Raw genomic sequence first — 15,404 nt, 5'->3', positions numbered from 1 at the left:
TTCTGACTAGCGCCGTTTTGTAGTGAATGTTCAGCTTCAGGCATTTGATCGCAACCTGGAAGACTTTGGCACAAAGACTTTCGGAGGAGTAGGTAGTCGGAACAGTGTCTGCGTAGCTCTCGTCATGTCTGCCAGCCCAAAGCCCGGCCAAAAAGGCAAAAAGTTGACACACTTGTCCCATGTAGAAATTGCTGTGCGCTGACATGTATCTCACTCCTTACGCTAGTAGCACACATGCTGGGGGATTCGAGACATTCAACTTGGAGTTGAGTCYCTTGGAAGTGCAAAAAGGGAAGGGAGGCTATATGGCCATTGCRTCGTTGCGCCCTCGACCAAAAACATGGCACCAACGACAAGATTCGAACTTGCGCGCCCGAAGGCATCAGATAGCTCGAAGGGTGTTCAAGTCTGACTCGTTAACCACTCCGACACGTTGGTTTCTTCCGTAGTTCTCATCCCAGCAAGTCTCCATAACTCATATAGCAAGGGGTCTATAGTCCGGGGCTATACACAGCCACCCAGAGCCGTACAGAGCTGTTGACGCCTTTTCGATCGACATTGGTGATTTCATGAGACTGTACACCTTCCAGGACCTAAGAGTATCACTACAACAACAGTGAAGCTGGCTGATAGGCCGATTGATCGACAGGCGTTGAGTTTCCCCACTCTTCGTTTGGTGCTAAATTTCCGTCCAACACATGGCAAAAGTCCAAGACTCCAATCGCCTACCTTATCACAAACCATGAAGGCGGCACAAAGATGACAAACACAGGCGCTTGAAGCAAACTTCTCCTTGTGTATTCCTCACATACATCCGTCGAGCCAACACATTGTCGACATGGCCTCAGAAATGCCCATGCCAGACAAGTCCATGGACAGTCCTACCGACTCCAAAAGCTACGAGGTCGAAGCTGGTCATGGTGGTATCGATCAAGCCAAACAGCGTACGCTTGTTCGAAAGTTGGACATGCACATCATTCCAATGGTGATGCTACTCTATCTTCTTTCTTTCCTCGATCGGTGAGTCAAGCAGTTCTAGAAAATCATCAACAAAACATCTAACGGTCACGCAGTGTAAACATCGGCAACGCCCGTCTCTACGGTTTGGAAGAGGATCTCAAGTTGAAAGGCGACCAATACCAAACCGCAGTCTCTGTACTCTTCATCACATATCTCCTGAGCGAGCTTCCCTCAAACCTCATCCTCAAGAAATATGTTCGACCCAGCCGTTGGATCGCATTCATCACTACTGCCTGGGGAATCGTTGCAACAATGACTGGTATTGTACAAAGTTATGCCGGATTGTTGGTCTGTAGACTTATACTTGGACTTCTGGAAGGCGGCTTGTTTCCAGGATGTGCAATCTACCTGACCTTTTTCTATACCAAGCACGAACTTGCTCTTCGAGTGGGATATCTGTTCGTCTCAGCTGCGTTGGCCGGAGCTTGTGGTGGTCTTCTTGCGTATGGTATTGGATTCATGGATGGAATTGCTGGGGAACGGGCGTGGCGATGTGAGTGCATTGCTGAAACACGGCCCTCCATCGTATACTAACTGGTCATGTCTGTCAGGGATCATGATTCTCGAAGGGATTCCAACAGTCATTCTTGGTATATCCTGCCTGTGGCTTCTGGCAGATGAGCCAGAAACCGCCTATTACCTCAACCAAGAAGACAAAGAAATGGTCCTTGCAAGACGAGCGGCTCAAACTGGAGTGACCGATGTCTTCGAATGGAAAGATGTCCGAAAAGGTCTGAAGGATTGGAAGATTTGGGTCTTTAGTGCTGCACAATTCGGCATGGACACCATGTGAGTATCGATGTTCCAAAAGATTCATTCACCTGTTCATACTCATCGATTCCAGGCTCTACGGCTTCTCGACTTTCCTCCCAACCATCATCCAAGGAATTCGACCAGGATCATCAAGACCAATCATTCAGGTCCTCACCATTCCGATCTATGCTCTCGGTGCGATCAGCTACATGTCAGCTGCAAGATACAGTGACTGGAAGCAGATCCGAGGACCTGTCGCCGCTTTGTTTGGAGCGATATCCGCAGTGGGATACATTCTGCTCATCTCCCCAGTGAGCTCCGGAGTGCAATTCGCAGGTTGCTTCCTAGCTGCAATGGGTCTGTACGTTGCAGTTGGGATTCCACTCGCATGGCTGCCGAGCAACAACCCGCGTAAGTGCATTCATTGAACAGCTTCCACCAATCGAGATCTGACATGCAAACTTCCAGGCTATGGCAAACGCACAACAGCAACAGGTCTCCAACTGACGATAGGTAATGCGGCTGGCGTTATGGCCCCCTTTCTGTACACTACTGAAGAAGGACCGCGTTACATTCGTGGACACGCAGTAACGTTGGCATTGGTTGCTCTTGCGGCAGTACTGTATATGGGAATGTACGCCTACTTCAAGACAGAAAATGTAAAGAGGGCGAAAGGAGAGCGAGATGTCATCAAGCAAGGCTTGACAGAAGAAGAGGTTGTCGCACKTGGGGATGAGAATCCTGGATTCGTCTTCGCAGCTTGACGATATTCCGTATAGAAGATACCCTATTCTGTCGGCTTGGCTATCTATCACTGCTCGCTGAAAAACTCTCTCCGTGGCTACACATTTGACATTCATTCTCCAGGAAGCCGGCACGAAAATCAACCCACTGCTCGGTATCGGGCCTCCACGTATCAAAGTCGTCCAGAGTTCCAGCCAACCAAATCTGACATTTTACCAGTCTGATACAACGGATTTGCAGTGTCTGTCGCCTTTCAGCTCATACTTGATCTTGCCGCACAAGCAGCGACCAGTTTTGATAGTAACAGTACTCATTATCGATGTGTGATGTCATGTGCTGTCTAGACTGTTGGTAGAAGAGCAGCTCATCAAGGTCCCGTCCACCTCAAGACAACCCGCGGCAGGCGCGGTCCGAGGCAGGCGCGGGGCAAGGCGGGCGTTTCTTGCCCTTTCTCACCTTCTACCTTGACCACAGACACGATACTTTATGCTGTGCTGTCCATTCTGACGGATTGCCTCCTGGATGGACCTTGTAGATAACGTGGCCCACAGGCAAAGCAGAACGCTCGCGCATGCATTCGTAACACGCACCCGACTGCCGGCGGTAGACGGCGGCAAAATGGCTTCGGTGCTTCCTCTGATCTCGACACCGCCAGTTCATTGAAGCCCCACGTCAAACAACACACGACGGCAGGGGAACATCTTGGCGAGTAAGGTATGCGACGACCGTGGATTCGAACTCCAGCGCTTCATCGGGCAGTCGCTTCTTGAAAAGCCACAAGCCAAGAAGATGCAACCTTCCTTTCATCTCACCATCTCCCACAAGACATCCAACCACGACACACCCACGCTCAACGCATGACAGTCATCTACCAGCATTCACCTACCGGACCCACAACAACCACCTCATCAGTACCGTACCCTGGCGAAGACGCGAGCGGCTCCTGCAACATTTGGCCCGGCCCGCCCACTCACAAACGCCGTTCGTCTTTTAGCTGCATGCACTTGAACGTGGCAGTCTCTGTGTGATCAGTATGCAACCAGTAGGCACRAGTGCCTCACAAGCTAGCCAGTCTCAATTTCACATCTGGTCTTTGCGGCCTTGCAGTAGGCTTCCAACCTCCAAACTCGCGAGCGTTGAGCCAGAGCCGTGATGGACTGGCTTCACACGTTGCTCGCCATCACATCACCCGATCATACCCGCGATGAGTTCTACACCGACCACCGATCCCCTACAGGATCGCGGAGGTGGCCTGTATGCGGCCATGTAGGCTCTCCGAAGACGTCTCCCGCTTCTATAGGGCAGATCTCTTTCCTCTTCCCATCTCGAAACAGTCGCCCTTCTTTGCGAGTCAGACACAAACCTTTCGATTCAAACACATTTACCTTATTCATTTTCCGTCGAGCACTTTGCCAGTTGTGTTCTTCGTTGTCGTYTCCATCTTCGATTCAACTGCTCCACGATGCCGGTATCCCACCTCGGACTTACTGTATCCCACATTCCATCCGCAACGTCCTTTTACCTCGCGGCTTTACAACCACTCGGATACCGTTTCATCGGACATCAGGGCAACTCCATCGGGTTCGGTGTTGTTTCTGCCGACTTCTTCCTCACGCAAGCACCAATAGGGTATGCATCTAACTTGATGTTCCACGTGTATGTCTAACATCATCTTACAGCGTTCGAATCTCGCCCAACCACATCGCTTTCTTGGCAGAGGATCGCAGTGTGGTTCGTGAGTGCTATACAGCGGCCTTGAACTCTGGCGGCCACCCTAGCGGTTCTCCCAACTATCGGAACCAAGATTGCACGTGCTTCAACGCTGCAGTAGAAGATTTGGACGGTAATACCGTTGAATTCATCTTTCGTTCACCCCACGGCGATAGTAATTGCTGTGGGGAAGCTGTTTCACAGTCAGAGGCGAGAGCTATACAGAGCAGAGAAGATGCCGAAGATGTTGAGGATGTCGAAGAAGATGTCGAGGATGACGCTCAATCGGTAGCACACTCTATGCGTTCTCAGACCTCAAGCAAGTCCCGTGCGAAGTCAACCATGCAGACTGCACTCGACCTCGCTTCGACAACATCGAAATCGATCAAATCAGAAATCCCCAGCCAAGGCATCCCAAGAACCTCAACGGCGCCCGCAGCTACCGGCTTCTCGTCAAGCTTCCCATCAAGTTTCCCATCAAGAACATTAGTGGGAACCGCTCTCGGAGCTGCTGCTGGAGCCGCTTTGATGTACGCCATGAGTCGAGCCGAAAGAGCAAACGCAAAGGATGAAGCAGCTCACGCTGCTTACATGAATTCCACCAAACCAAGATCGAAATCCCAACATCGACAGACTTTCGAAGACAGCAGATCCGTGGCGCCACCATTACCATCTCTCAAGGCCCAATCTGTGGCTCGATCTGCAGCTCCCATCGCCTATCCAGCAGCACCAGCACCACCAAGTGTTAGAGAACCACGCAAATCTCATCGAAACTTCAGCACCACAGAATCGGCCTTTAGCACACGCTACCCAGCACCACAGACGACTCAAGCGATGAGGATGTTGGAAGCAACAGGTCATTATGGTGAAGACGAGGAGGTCCTCGAAGCATTAGGGAGACACAACTCCCTCCGAGCCATGCCGACGAGAAGTCGAACCCAGGACGAATACGTCTACGCTCCAGCTTCCCAAACAGGACGTAGCGAAGCCCGCAGCGAGAGACGCTCCAGCAGAACGGCAGCAGCGGAGAAGTCCTATGAGCCACTCCAATACCTCATTGAAGAACCAGACCCAATTAAGAGCACAATTTCCCAAAGCTACCCAGAGCGCGAAAAGCAGCCTTTCCGCTCAMCCTCACATACCTCTTCCCGTCGCGGCGGCGGCGACGAAGAAGACGCCAAACACCACAGAAACGACTCCGGCGTTAGCGTTACCTCACACCGCCACCATCGCYCATCCCGAGACAGCGAAACGGGCCGAACCAACAACAACCCCACCAGCTCCTCCCGTCGAGAAAGCGAAACCGCCCTGCGGTCCAACTTACACGCTCCCGTCCGTCGGGATTCCGCTCTTTCTTCCCCTCTTCCCGCAGTGCAAAAAGCACCCAGTCTCTTAATTGAGAATGCAGCGTATTTCCCCGCAGCAATTTCTCTACCAGCTTCTTCTATTGCTTCGTCCCCTCACAGACGCAGCAGCAGCGGGAAAGAAAAGGCCGTGCCTCCGATTCATTACAGTGAGCAGAGTTGGGAGGGCTTCAATACGGCTGGGGAGGAAAGTGATGGGTTTGAAGGGGATACGAGGACGGTGGTGCCTGAGGATAGTATTTCTTGCGTGGACTTTGAGGGGAGGAGGAGGAGGCGGAGGAGGCGGCATGGTGAGGAGAGGGAGAGTGAGAGTGGGAGGAAGGAGAAGGAGAGTGAAAGTGGCAGGAAGGAGAGTGAGAGTGGGAGAAAAGGAAGTGAGAGTGGGAGAAGTCATAGGAAGCACCATCATACTTCTTCCAGGAGGTCTGAAGCCGCGAGTGAGAGTACGGCAAAGCCGATTAAGAGGGGGAGTGTTGTTGGGGAAGGGACGGGGAGGATCTTTGGGTTCTAAAAAGAATTTGATGGAGGGGAGTTGGAATACAGAACTAGAGGGCTGGATCAGCGTAATGTTTATTATAGTCTTGGGTATCTCGTGGAGTCTGGTTCTCCAATGGCTATTTAATGCTGCACTTTCACGCAATGCCCAGCTTCTGTTCAACCGCTGTGCTGTCACTGCTGCTGTTCATCTGTGAAACTCTCCTTCAATCATCACCATCATCATCAACATCCTCCCTGTGTCGATGTGTCTCTACTTCGAGCAGACCTCCTCGAATCGATCAGTGATCTTCTGTCGACATTACACGTCTTGGTGACGATTTGGCAATGCCTCTTGCGACTGACCACCTCGCGTACGGGCTCCTCAATGTCGTGCTGACATAACCTCGTCATGTCAATATGACGGCCTCCCAGTTGTGGTGAGCTACTTTGCCCTGGCGTTGATTTCCTCGTCTTCATCCTCGAGTCTTCACCCCTCAAATCTTCTTCGTCCTCCGCTCCCCAAGACAACAACCTCCGTCTCTCCACCATTTTCACGATCCTCAAGCATGGCCCGCGCCTCCTCCATCCCACAAGGTCGACTCTGCACCAGCTTTGTCCCATATCCACTGACCTCCTTGACTTCATCGTGCGCTCCGATCCAATATTTTGCTCCAAAGGCTTCGGCAATGCCAACAGCCCTAGGAGCTCCATCACAGATTCGACCGCCCATGTACCAGGGATTCGTCTCGGTGTTCATGCTGTGGAATAGTGCGGTGATGGGTAGTGCGCGGAGAGGTGTAAGGTGATGTTCAACATATGGTCCAAGCGAGGAACGTGAAGTGCCGTGGGGAGTGTATATGACCGAAAGAACTTTCTCGTAGTTGGCGCGACGGTTGGTGTTCGAGTAGCTCGTGCTAGGCCGATCGTTTTTAAGCGCGCTGGATGTCGTTGCGTCCTTGCGATGTATGGAATTCGAGAGTGGTGAAGGTTGTTTGGAACCTTTCTTGACAGTGGATGTTTTCTTGTTGCTGGTCATCATAGTCATGTCTGCGAGGTTGACGGTGCTGCCATCGGCGGCTGTTAGGAGAGTGCCCGGAGGACAATATGTGATTCCAATGGCATTGTGGACGCCGGAAATGTCAAGTTTCTGAGCCACGTTGGCGATGGTAACTTCGCCTTGAGCACTTGAGGAGGAGTAGGGGTCGATGGCTATGCGGACGACCGTATCATCCTTGTCTTTGCTGTATGGCTTCATCACATGGATAATCGGATTGTGGAAATACTTCCATGATTGGATGATCGCTGCGGCTTTTGGAGTAGCAACAATCTTAATGTTGGTATCCTGGGGTAATGAGCAGAGTGTAGCTTTGTGGCAGTGATCTGACAAGGCCTGACTGACAACAATCAAGTCTATAGTGGAGGCAACGTCGGCTAGAGATTGTACGCTCGATCGCACAGTGTGGTTGGTGCTGGCGAACTTGGGATGGAACATGATTGATTCGCCATTCAACCACGGATCAATGAGTATGGTAAAAGTCCCAGGGAACTTCAGATGATCTTTGTTCGTAGCAGGAGCAAAGGGTGGCGCAAATGTCAGGATAAATGTGCTGTCGGCGTTGAGCTGGTCCACGGTGAGGGACATGTTGTCGACTGTAAAGGGATTCTCACAGATTCCCGATGGATATACTTCGTATTAGATGTATGCTCGTGAGCAGCGTCGCGTGGCAACGTCAACATGATATCGTGGTGAAGGCGGATTGCTGCCCGGAGGCGATACAGGTGGTCATCCTGCGTGCGACGCCAACGGTGCGGCGGTGGACGTGAATGTGAATGGCAACGAACGGAAAAGAGGCACGTCTTTACTCTCTCCATCCTTCGTGAGGGCAATTCGAGGCGAGTATCGAACGGTCGTTTGCACCCGGCAAACAAGCATCAAATCCACAGCATCACTCGGCTAGACTGGCCCAGCTTGAGCCCAGCCACGCCCAGAAAGCAAGCCGAGTCGAGCTCGTGCCGGATGCGGAAGCAAACCGGCAGGTGGAGGGAGAATCGTTGTGAGGCTGAGCAGCAGGCTGGACAAGTACTGTACATGTCCAACCGTTCTGGATCGCTGGCCACAGTCTGAGGTTCTCTTGCAACTGTCCATCTCGTCGCACTTTCCCGCTCACCATCCTGATGAAGACTTCCACTTCATAGCATTCGCCTGTAGTGTTGATACAGTATCATCGTCATCTCGCTGAGACGTTGGCTCGCTTCGACCACGGACCAGCATCTCGCAAATCCCTAGGCGCCGTCAAAGATGCGATCGCGCCCAACCAATCCCTGAGCCGCTGTGAAGGCGTGCGTGCTGCTTTCTTCACAGGAATGTGAACGCGAGTTGCCAAGCGGATGCCCATGTCGGCATCTACAATGGCACCATGGTCATGGACCGTGCTGCGTGATGTGTGCGTGTTGAGCGTGATGGAGAGCAATAAATTGTGCTCCTGTCTATCATCACACCTTCGGCGGTTCCGTCGCCGAGAACATGGTAGGCGCAGCAAACGATGGACTGGTTGAGAACTGTTTGAGAACGGCGGGACCGACGAGCGAAACATGATTTCGTGCTAGTCCGCATCGGACGGAATAGCAAGCAAATTTGTGCAGGATCTAGGGCGACCATTCTGCTGATCCGCCCATGCCCCGCTCGTGGTGTGGTGTTTCGCTCTCCCAATCGATCGTGGTGAGAGGGAGGGGTTGCCTGCCCACGCCCACGCCCACGCCCACACAGACACGATACTCATCATCAGTCCGCCCGGAAGAGAGATTATTGTTTCTCGACGCAGCGGTAGCTCGCCAGACACACAGCCAGCGTAAAAAGGCACATGCAAGGAAGCAGTGTCGAGATTGAAACCTCTGCCGACCAAACCCCGCAGCCTAGGTAATCGAATCTCTCCCCACCAAAACACGGTTGCTGGAAATCCACGGCGCTCGAGCACCTCCAGAGACAAGCACAGCACAACCTCGAGCAAGCTGTGACCTCTTTGGCTGCCCACTCTTGTCGCAGGCAGCTCCCACGTCCCCTCGCTCGCCACTCACAAGCCGCGGCGAATCAGTTGTGCGGTGCTCCAAGCTTCAGCTTCAGCCAGCAAACAGCCGCCAGCAGAGCAGCAGCAAGCAGGAGCAGCCAGCAGCGACAGCTTCCACACAGCTCAGCTCGAGCTCGGTCATCAGCTACCACAGGCCTGCCAGACCAGCCAGCGATTCCCATTGCTTGACGAAGCACGAGCTCCGCTGTGCTGTGCGCGAGCCCCAGGGCCGGGGGTTGAAATACCTACCTTTCAAGCACCAAAAGATGCCGCCCCGCGCCTCCGCCGCCGCCTCGGGCGCTCAGAGCACCTTTGGCCTGCCTGATGCCAACCAAGAGGTCGTCTGTCCGCTGCGCAATCAGGATGGCTCCAATTGCAGGAAGCGATGTCTGGGTGTGAGTGTTCACTTCTCGTCTGCTCTCCTCGTCGTGTAACATGCCTTCTCGCTGTCCACCATTCACTCCCGACCCCACTCATATGCACCCACCATACCCCCAAACATCTCCTTCATTCACAAGAATAGTATTGACCATGTCTCGCCGCACAGGAGAAGCGTTTCCGCTCCATGCAGGAGCATATTCGCCGTGCCCACCCCGAGTACTACATTCCGAAGCTACCGGCCACCAAGGAGAGCTTCGAGTTGATGATATCAACACCACCYCACGAAGTTCGCCCCGCCGAGAACTCGTTGCAGCTCCAGCAGCAGCCGCAGCAGCAACCGCAACACTCCCATCATCACTCTGACCCGTCAGGTCTGTCACCGTCGTTCAACCTTGACGCAGGTCTCGGCTCATCCTATGAAGGCTATCATGCTCTTGGCGGACACGATGGTGGCTACTACACGGCCAATGACACAGACGCGGCGCAGATCTTCAACAACATGCAGTTCCAGCAACAGCGGTCGTCGGATGAGTATCGTCGCGGCTCGCTGATCCCCGCTGCGTCGGCTGCCGCTGCCCTGGCACAATTACACTCGCATAGAGGAGGTGATGCGGATTGGGGAGCAGGAGCAGACGCATTGGGACAGGTGATCTACCCTTCCTTGCAGATGTCGCCGACTATCACTGAGGCCGATCTCCTGCAGACCTACTACAGCGATGCAAACGACATCAAGCCGAATCCCTTCCACGTCGATCCCCAGCTCGAAGACTCTACATATTTGCACGATCAGCCACAATTCCCCAGCACATCTCAAGACATGCCCGGGCTGATGCCGAGCAGTCTGGCGCGTTCCCCCAACGATCGCTCCACCACTCTACCGCCTCTCCAGAGAAGTCTGTCGAGAGGCGGAGGGCAGTACAATCGTCCTAGAAAGTCCAGTCTAACACAACAAGCACGAGTATCAAAGCATGAACGGAAAAAGTCAAAAGAGATGCTGAAGCGTTCAAGCGGCGAGCGTAAGGCGCTCAGTGTTGAGCCGGGCAACAACCCCGCCTTCCTCTACGGTAAGCGGTGGGAAGACTTGATCGATGCCGCAGCCAGTGCTACTGAGGAGGAGGGATCTCGTGATCTAACGCCGGTGAGTATACCATCCCTCCCCTCCAATCGAGGACAAGGCCGTCTCTCGACATTCTCAATGGCAGCTCATCCCACATTTACAGATACCGGCATCGCCTTATCTCTCACCACAAGCAACCTCACGCACAAGTCTACCGCCACCTTTTGGAGGCCTAGGAGCACAATTCCACAATTCCTTCCAGGCGTCCCCACTCAATCGAGCATTGACACCTCCCTCAGCCCACGAAACAGGATTGGATCATCTACAAACCTATCCATCCGTGKACAGCAGTCTCAGCAGCAACCTATCCCATCAACACCACGACTCTGCAGACTCGGGTTCCCAATTCCAAATTATGAACCCTTCCTCCATTGACACTGAAAGCTCCCCCGTGTTCACAAATGCCGCTGGCGGCGGATTGAGCGGCGGGAGTAGCCCAGTTCAGATATATTGCACTGGGTGTCGAAGAATGTGCATGCTGAAGGATGCTTTTGCGTGTACGGGATGCATAAGTGGATTGTGCGGACCCTGTACGAACGCGATCATCTCGGAGCAGAGCCGAGGAAGGATGAGTATGTGTCCTCATTGCCATGCTATGGATTCTAGTTATAAGCCTTTTCGCCTCGAGTTTAGGTGACCGGGCTGAAAGGTCTGCGAGGAATGGTCTTGTCTTGCTGGATGATTGTAATGGATCACCGCTTTCCGGATTGATGGACTTGGAGCGACTAGCATACGCATGACTTTCTATGCATTTTGGACTTATGAAACAGAGATCCAGCGTACTTGCCACTCGTTGCACAATCTACAAGGGATCCGGCGAGCAACTGATCAGAGGGAGGCCAACAACAAACCTTTCACTATCGCGATTGCCGTGTGAGGGGAAATGAATAGACTAGACCACGCATTCGGATTGGTTTATACACGAGGTGGGGGATAGGAGATGATGAGTACAATGCCCGCAACGCAACACGACGCAATTTAGGGCCAACGAAGACTACGACAAAAAATTGGGAGCATTCGAATGGCGTTCTTTTTGAGTTTGGGAGGTACAGAATCTGATTTGAGGTAGCTTGAGTTAGGAGTGTGTGCGTTGCCTCCTTTTTGCACTTTTGGATTCTGTTGATAGCTTGGAAAGACGAAGGAATTTGAGGAAACGTAAAGTGAGGAATATGATCGAAGAGCTTCTCATCTCAATTCATAACCGTTCACAGTACATGTGCAATGAGTTCTCAATGCCAGATAGGTTACTCCGCAAGATCATTTCCCGTGGGAAGTGTATAGCGAAGTCGTTGAGCGACTAAAATGTAAACTCCACCCAGCTTCACCTCGATCAGGCAAACGATGATGATGATGACTGAGGTGAGGTCTGAGCTGGGTAGTGTGCTCCCGTCGGCAATTATGTCCCCCCCTTCTCTTTCTTCAGTTCCCCAGACGAGAGCGAGCGTTGTGGAGACTTGTTTTCTTTTGTTGTTCAGCCGCTGGTATGCATGAGTGGAGAGAAACTAGGAGGTGAGCGTTTGGCCCGCTATGCCATCTTCTTAGTCGTCATTGGCTCATTGGATGTGGACTTGTGAGGTCTTTGAGGCACTTTTTGATTAAATGCTGTTGTGTGTTGACCCTCGGTTGGAGCTCGCCATGTGGACACCTGCTTGTTGTAGACTAGGTGGTGTTTGTTTTCTATAGTGGATGGGGTTAGGATGAGGGTGGACTAGGAAATCGTTTGTGGGTTGTTTTCGTCGCGTGACGTGGGGGATGTTTTTCGATGCTCGTCGTAGGAGAATGATGATAATACCATCGATTCGCCTGTCGATGATGAGCTGATACTGATGTGATGTGCAGCAAAGGAAAGCGGTGCTGCTCAATTCTACATCTTCAATCACGGTGGGTTTCGGCCTCGGAGTCCGAATATTCTATGTCACAGTGGACTTTTCACAGCTTCCTCCTGCACAGCCTCGTAGCTTGCTCCCCCATCCGTTCATCCTCACAGCTGGCCTTCGGCAGTATTCGGCCAAGTGTTATGCACGTAGGCGAGTAGCACGCGGGTGATGACGGTGCATTGGGGGGAGGGATGTTGTTTGACTGGTGATCCACTGAGGAGACACGACGCTGTCCAAGATGTACGTGCCATCTCATTCGAGCAAGATCGTCCTGGTTGTTCCGCAGAGCTGCGAGACGGAGGGCTGATCGACGAAGCAAGATTTTTTTCGCGAGAAGTCGGGAGCAATGGTTGTTTTCATGACAATTTGTTTGTGTGTGGAGCGGTACAGGCAGAAACATGCCCGCGGGAGGCGAGCTTGTTTTTTTAAAATGGAGACCCAATGCGATGCTTTTATTTTACTTCATGTTTCCTACATCTCCCTTTTGCAAACAACTCACGATTCCTCTCGCCATCATCATCATTGATTCATCCAGATCAGACCAGACCAGACCAGACCGCTTCTTCACCGAACGACAGTTCCTTGCTTCGCCTGATCGGACACACCCCGGACGACAAGATAATACTAACCAAGACTCGCCGCCACGTATAAAGAAGAAAAGATTTCCTCACCGTCGTGCTCTCGCCGTCTTGACCTGTTCGCATTGCCCACAAGCGCCAGAATCAAGCAGCTTCTTCTTTCCTGACCTCTGTTTACTGAGCTTCACAGAGACCGCCGCGCTCCAATCGACCTTTGCCCAAACGCACCATCCCTCCATTCCCGACGACAGAATCAAACACCATGGCTCCCGGAATTCTCACGACAAATACCCCACCATCATCTTCGCCTGAGAGAGGCAGTCGATCTCCACGCTCTCCGCTAGAGCAGTCGTTGCTCGATTCCACTGCGGATCAAGAATGGGTGGGCCGTCGTCCAAGTTCCTCCTCTGGTCGGGACACCAAACGCACTCGTATGTCTTTCCTGTGAACCATTCGCAAAAACGCATTTTCCTTTGGCGGCGGGGCAATTCAAAGTTCTAGCTTGAAATTATTAGCTTGAAATTGAGCAACCCCGCCAAACTGGCCGAATCCCTTTTGATGGGCGGGCGGGCGGTCGGTCATCGGCCAACCGACCCACTTCTTCCTGCTGCAAAAAGAGTTGCCGGCATCACTTGCTGCTCATCACTCCCATTACTCGACACTGCAAAATCCCCATCAGCACCGCCATTTGTAGACCGCTCACACCGTTGTTGCGCACAACCATTACCAGCATCCTTTTTCAACTACTGTTCACTTCACTCCGACCCGCATCACGCCTTTCAACAAGGATTGTGCATCAGAATGGCTGACCAGATGCTCCCCGCGAGCACTTCAGGAACACAAACCCAGTCACTTCCACCACCGAGTCTGCCTCAGCTCGTCGCCGAGCAGCATGTGCCGATTGCAGCCGCCGATAAGGACACGAAACGCCTGATTGTCGTCTTGTCCAACGCTAGTCTCGAGACGTACAAAGCCGCCCATGGCGGTCGCGGCGGCATGAAGGACGACAAGTACTCGCTGCTGAATAGCGATGAGCACATTGGCGTAATGCGCAAGATGAACCGCGATATCAGCGACGCGAGACCCGACATCACCCACCAGGTATGTAATCCTCGACACTTCATACTACATTGATACTGAATCTTTAGTGTCTCCTCACCCTCCTCGATTCTCCCGTCAACAAGGCCGGCAAACTCCAAATCTACATTCACACCGCCAAAGGTGTTCTCATCGAGGTTTCACCCACCGTGCGCATCCCCCGTACCTTCAAGCGTTTCGCTGGACTCATGGTCCAACTTCTTCACAAACTCTCCATTCGATCCACGACATCCCAAGAGAAGCTGCTTAAAGTCATTAAGAATCCCATCACCGACCACCTCCCGCCGAATTGCCGTAAAGTTACACTATCCTTTGACGCAGAGGTTGTAAGAGTGAGGGATTACATCCAAGATCTGGGAACCAACGAGAGCATTTGCATCTTCATCGGTGCCATGGCCAAGGGAAACGACTCTTTCGCTGATGAGTTCAAGGACGATGCCATCAGTATCAGCAACTACTCTCTCAGTGCAAGTGTAGCTTGCAGCAAATTCTGCCACGCAGCTGAGGATGTCTGGGATATCATCTAAATTGTGATGGAGCAAATTCCCGCGGGCCCAATCTGGAACGATATGGACCACACTCCGCGGACGGACACTGGACTGGACTGGACTAACGAATGCATGAAAAGACAAAAACACAGGAAAGAAAGATAAAACAACGCAAGTAGAGAATCCGCCGGGGTTTCTTTGTGGTTGAGGCAAGTGCGCGCGCGAATGAAGATGTGGTCAAGACATACGACCCCCTCTCTTATTGTCCATCTGATCGCAACATCTATGGCTAGGAGAGGGTTTGTCGTTTGTCTTGTACTGGCTATCTATGAGGGGCTGATGGAAGTTTGTTTCTTGGGATCACAACATCGTCGAAGAACTTTCAACAGAACTCATGAGCTATCTATGTTTAGGCAGTCTTGTCTCTAGATTTTGAGACTCGTATGGCGGGCACTTCAACTTGTCCCGTTGGTTTGGTGTGTAAATGGACGATGATGGGATGAAAAGTTTTGAATTGGAATGGTGTTGTATGGAGAACTGATGGGCTGATCGTTAGACACGGTATGTTTGGAGTTGGAGGAACGTCATTATCGGGGATATTGCGACGGTTTTGTACCATAGATGATTATCGAAGACGCCTCTTGAAGGTACATCAACTTCCATCAAGCGTAACGAAACATGTGGGAGAATTGCTCTCCATCCAATTGATGCACCTCGTACCTCGTATAGATG

At 52.2% G+C, this 15,404-nt stretch overlaps 5 protein-coding genes and 1 non-coding gene; 4 read left to right on the top strand and 2 right to left on the bottom strand.

The window, feature by feature from the left end:
• Positions 1-344: 344 nt before the first annotated feature.
• tRNA lies at positions 345-438 on the bottom strand. One transcript is given in 2 exon segments: positions 345-388; positions 402-438. It is a non-coding gene; the product is annotated as a tRNA-Ser (tRNA).
• Positions 439-838: 400 nt separating this feature from the next.
• Positions 839-2,537, top strand: RCC_06018 (related to allantoate permease; the record flags this gene model as incomplete). XM_023771282.1 has 5 exons in its annotated part: positions 839-1,020; positions 1,074-1,513; positions 1,572-1,809; positions 1,865-2,184; positions 2,242-2,537. 5 exons carry the CDS (start codon positions 839-841, stop codon positions 2,535-2,537), a joined length of 1,476 nt encoding a protein of 491 aa, XP_023627050.1.
• A 1,442-nt stretch (positions 2,538-3,979) lies between these two features.
• Positions 3,980-6,102, top strand: RCC_06017 (uncharacterized protein; the record flags this gene model as incomplete). XM_023771281.1 has 2 exons in its annotated part: positions 3,980-4,146; positions 4,197-6,102. 2 exons carry the CDS (start codon positions 3,980-3,982, stop codon positions 6,100-6,102), a joined length of 2,073 nt encoding a protein of 690 aa, XP_023627049.1.
• Positions 6,103-6,555: 453 nt separating this feature from the next.
• RCC_06016 (uncharacterized protein) lies at positions 6,556-7,710 on the bottom strand (the record flags this gene model as incomplete). The annotated part of the gene is made up of 1 exon (XM_023771280.1): positions 6,556-7,710. One exon carries the CDS (start codon positions 7,708-7,710, stop codon positions 6,556-6,558), a length of 1,155 nt encoding a protein of 384 aa, XP_023627048.1.
• A 1,689-nt stretch (positions 7,711-9,399) lies between these two features.
• RCC_06015 (uncharacterized protein) lies at positions 9,400-11,268 on the top strand (the record flags this gene model as incomplete). XM_023771279.1 has 5 exons in its annotated part: positions 9,400-9,528; positions 9,681-9,885; positions 9,937-10,160; positions 10,218-10,652; positions 10,735-11,268. 5 exons carry the CDS (start codon positions 9,400-9,402, stop codon positions 11,266-11,268), a joined length of 1,527 nt encoding a protein of 508 aa, XP_023627047.1.
• A 2,080-nt stretch (positions 11,269-13,348) lies between these two features.
• RCC_06014 (probable RNA processing protein Emg1) lies at positions 13,349-14,711 on the top strand (the record flags this gene model as incomplete). XM_023771278.1 has 3 exons in its annotated part: positions 13,349-13,517; positions 13,922-14,187; positions 14,235-14,711. The coding sequence occupies 3 exons, from the start codon at positions 13,349-13,351 to the stop codon at positions 14,709-14,711; spliced, it is 912 nt and encodes a 303-aa protein (XP_023627046.1).
• Positions 14,712-15,404: the final 693 nt, after the last annotated feature.

This window comes from Ramularia collo-cygni, assembly GCF_900074925.1.
Source record: "Ramularia collo-cygni strain URUG2 genome assembly, contig: RCC_scaffold08, whole genome shotgun sequence".
NCBI classification, from domain to species: Eukaryota; Fungi; Ascomycota; class Dothideomycetes; order Mycosphaerellales; family Mycosphaerellaceae; genus Ramularia; species Ramularia collo-cygni.
Note: the sequence above shows the minus strand (reverse complement) of the source record. Positions and strands in the feature narration are given on the sequence as shown.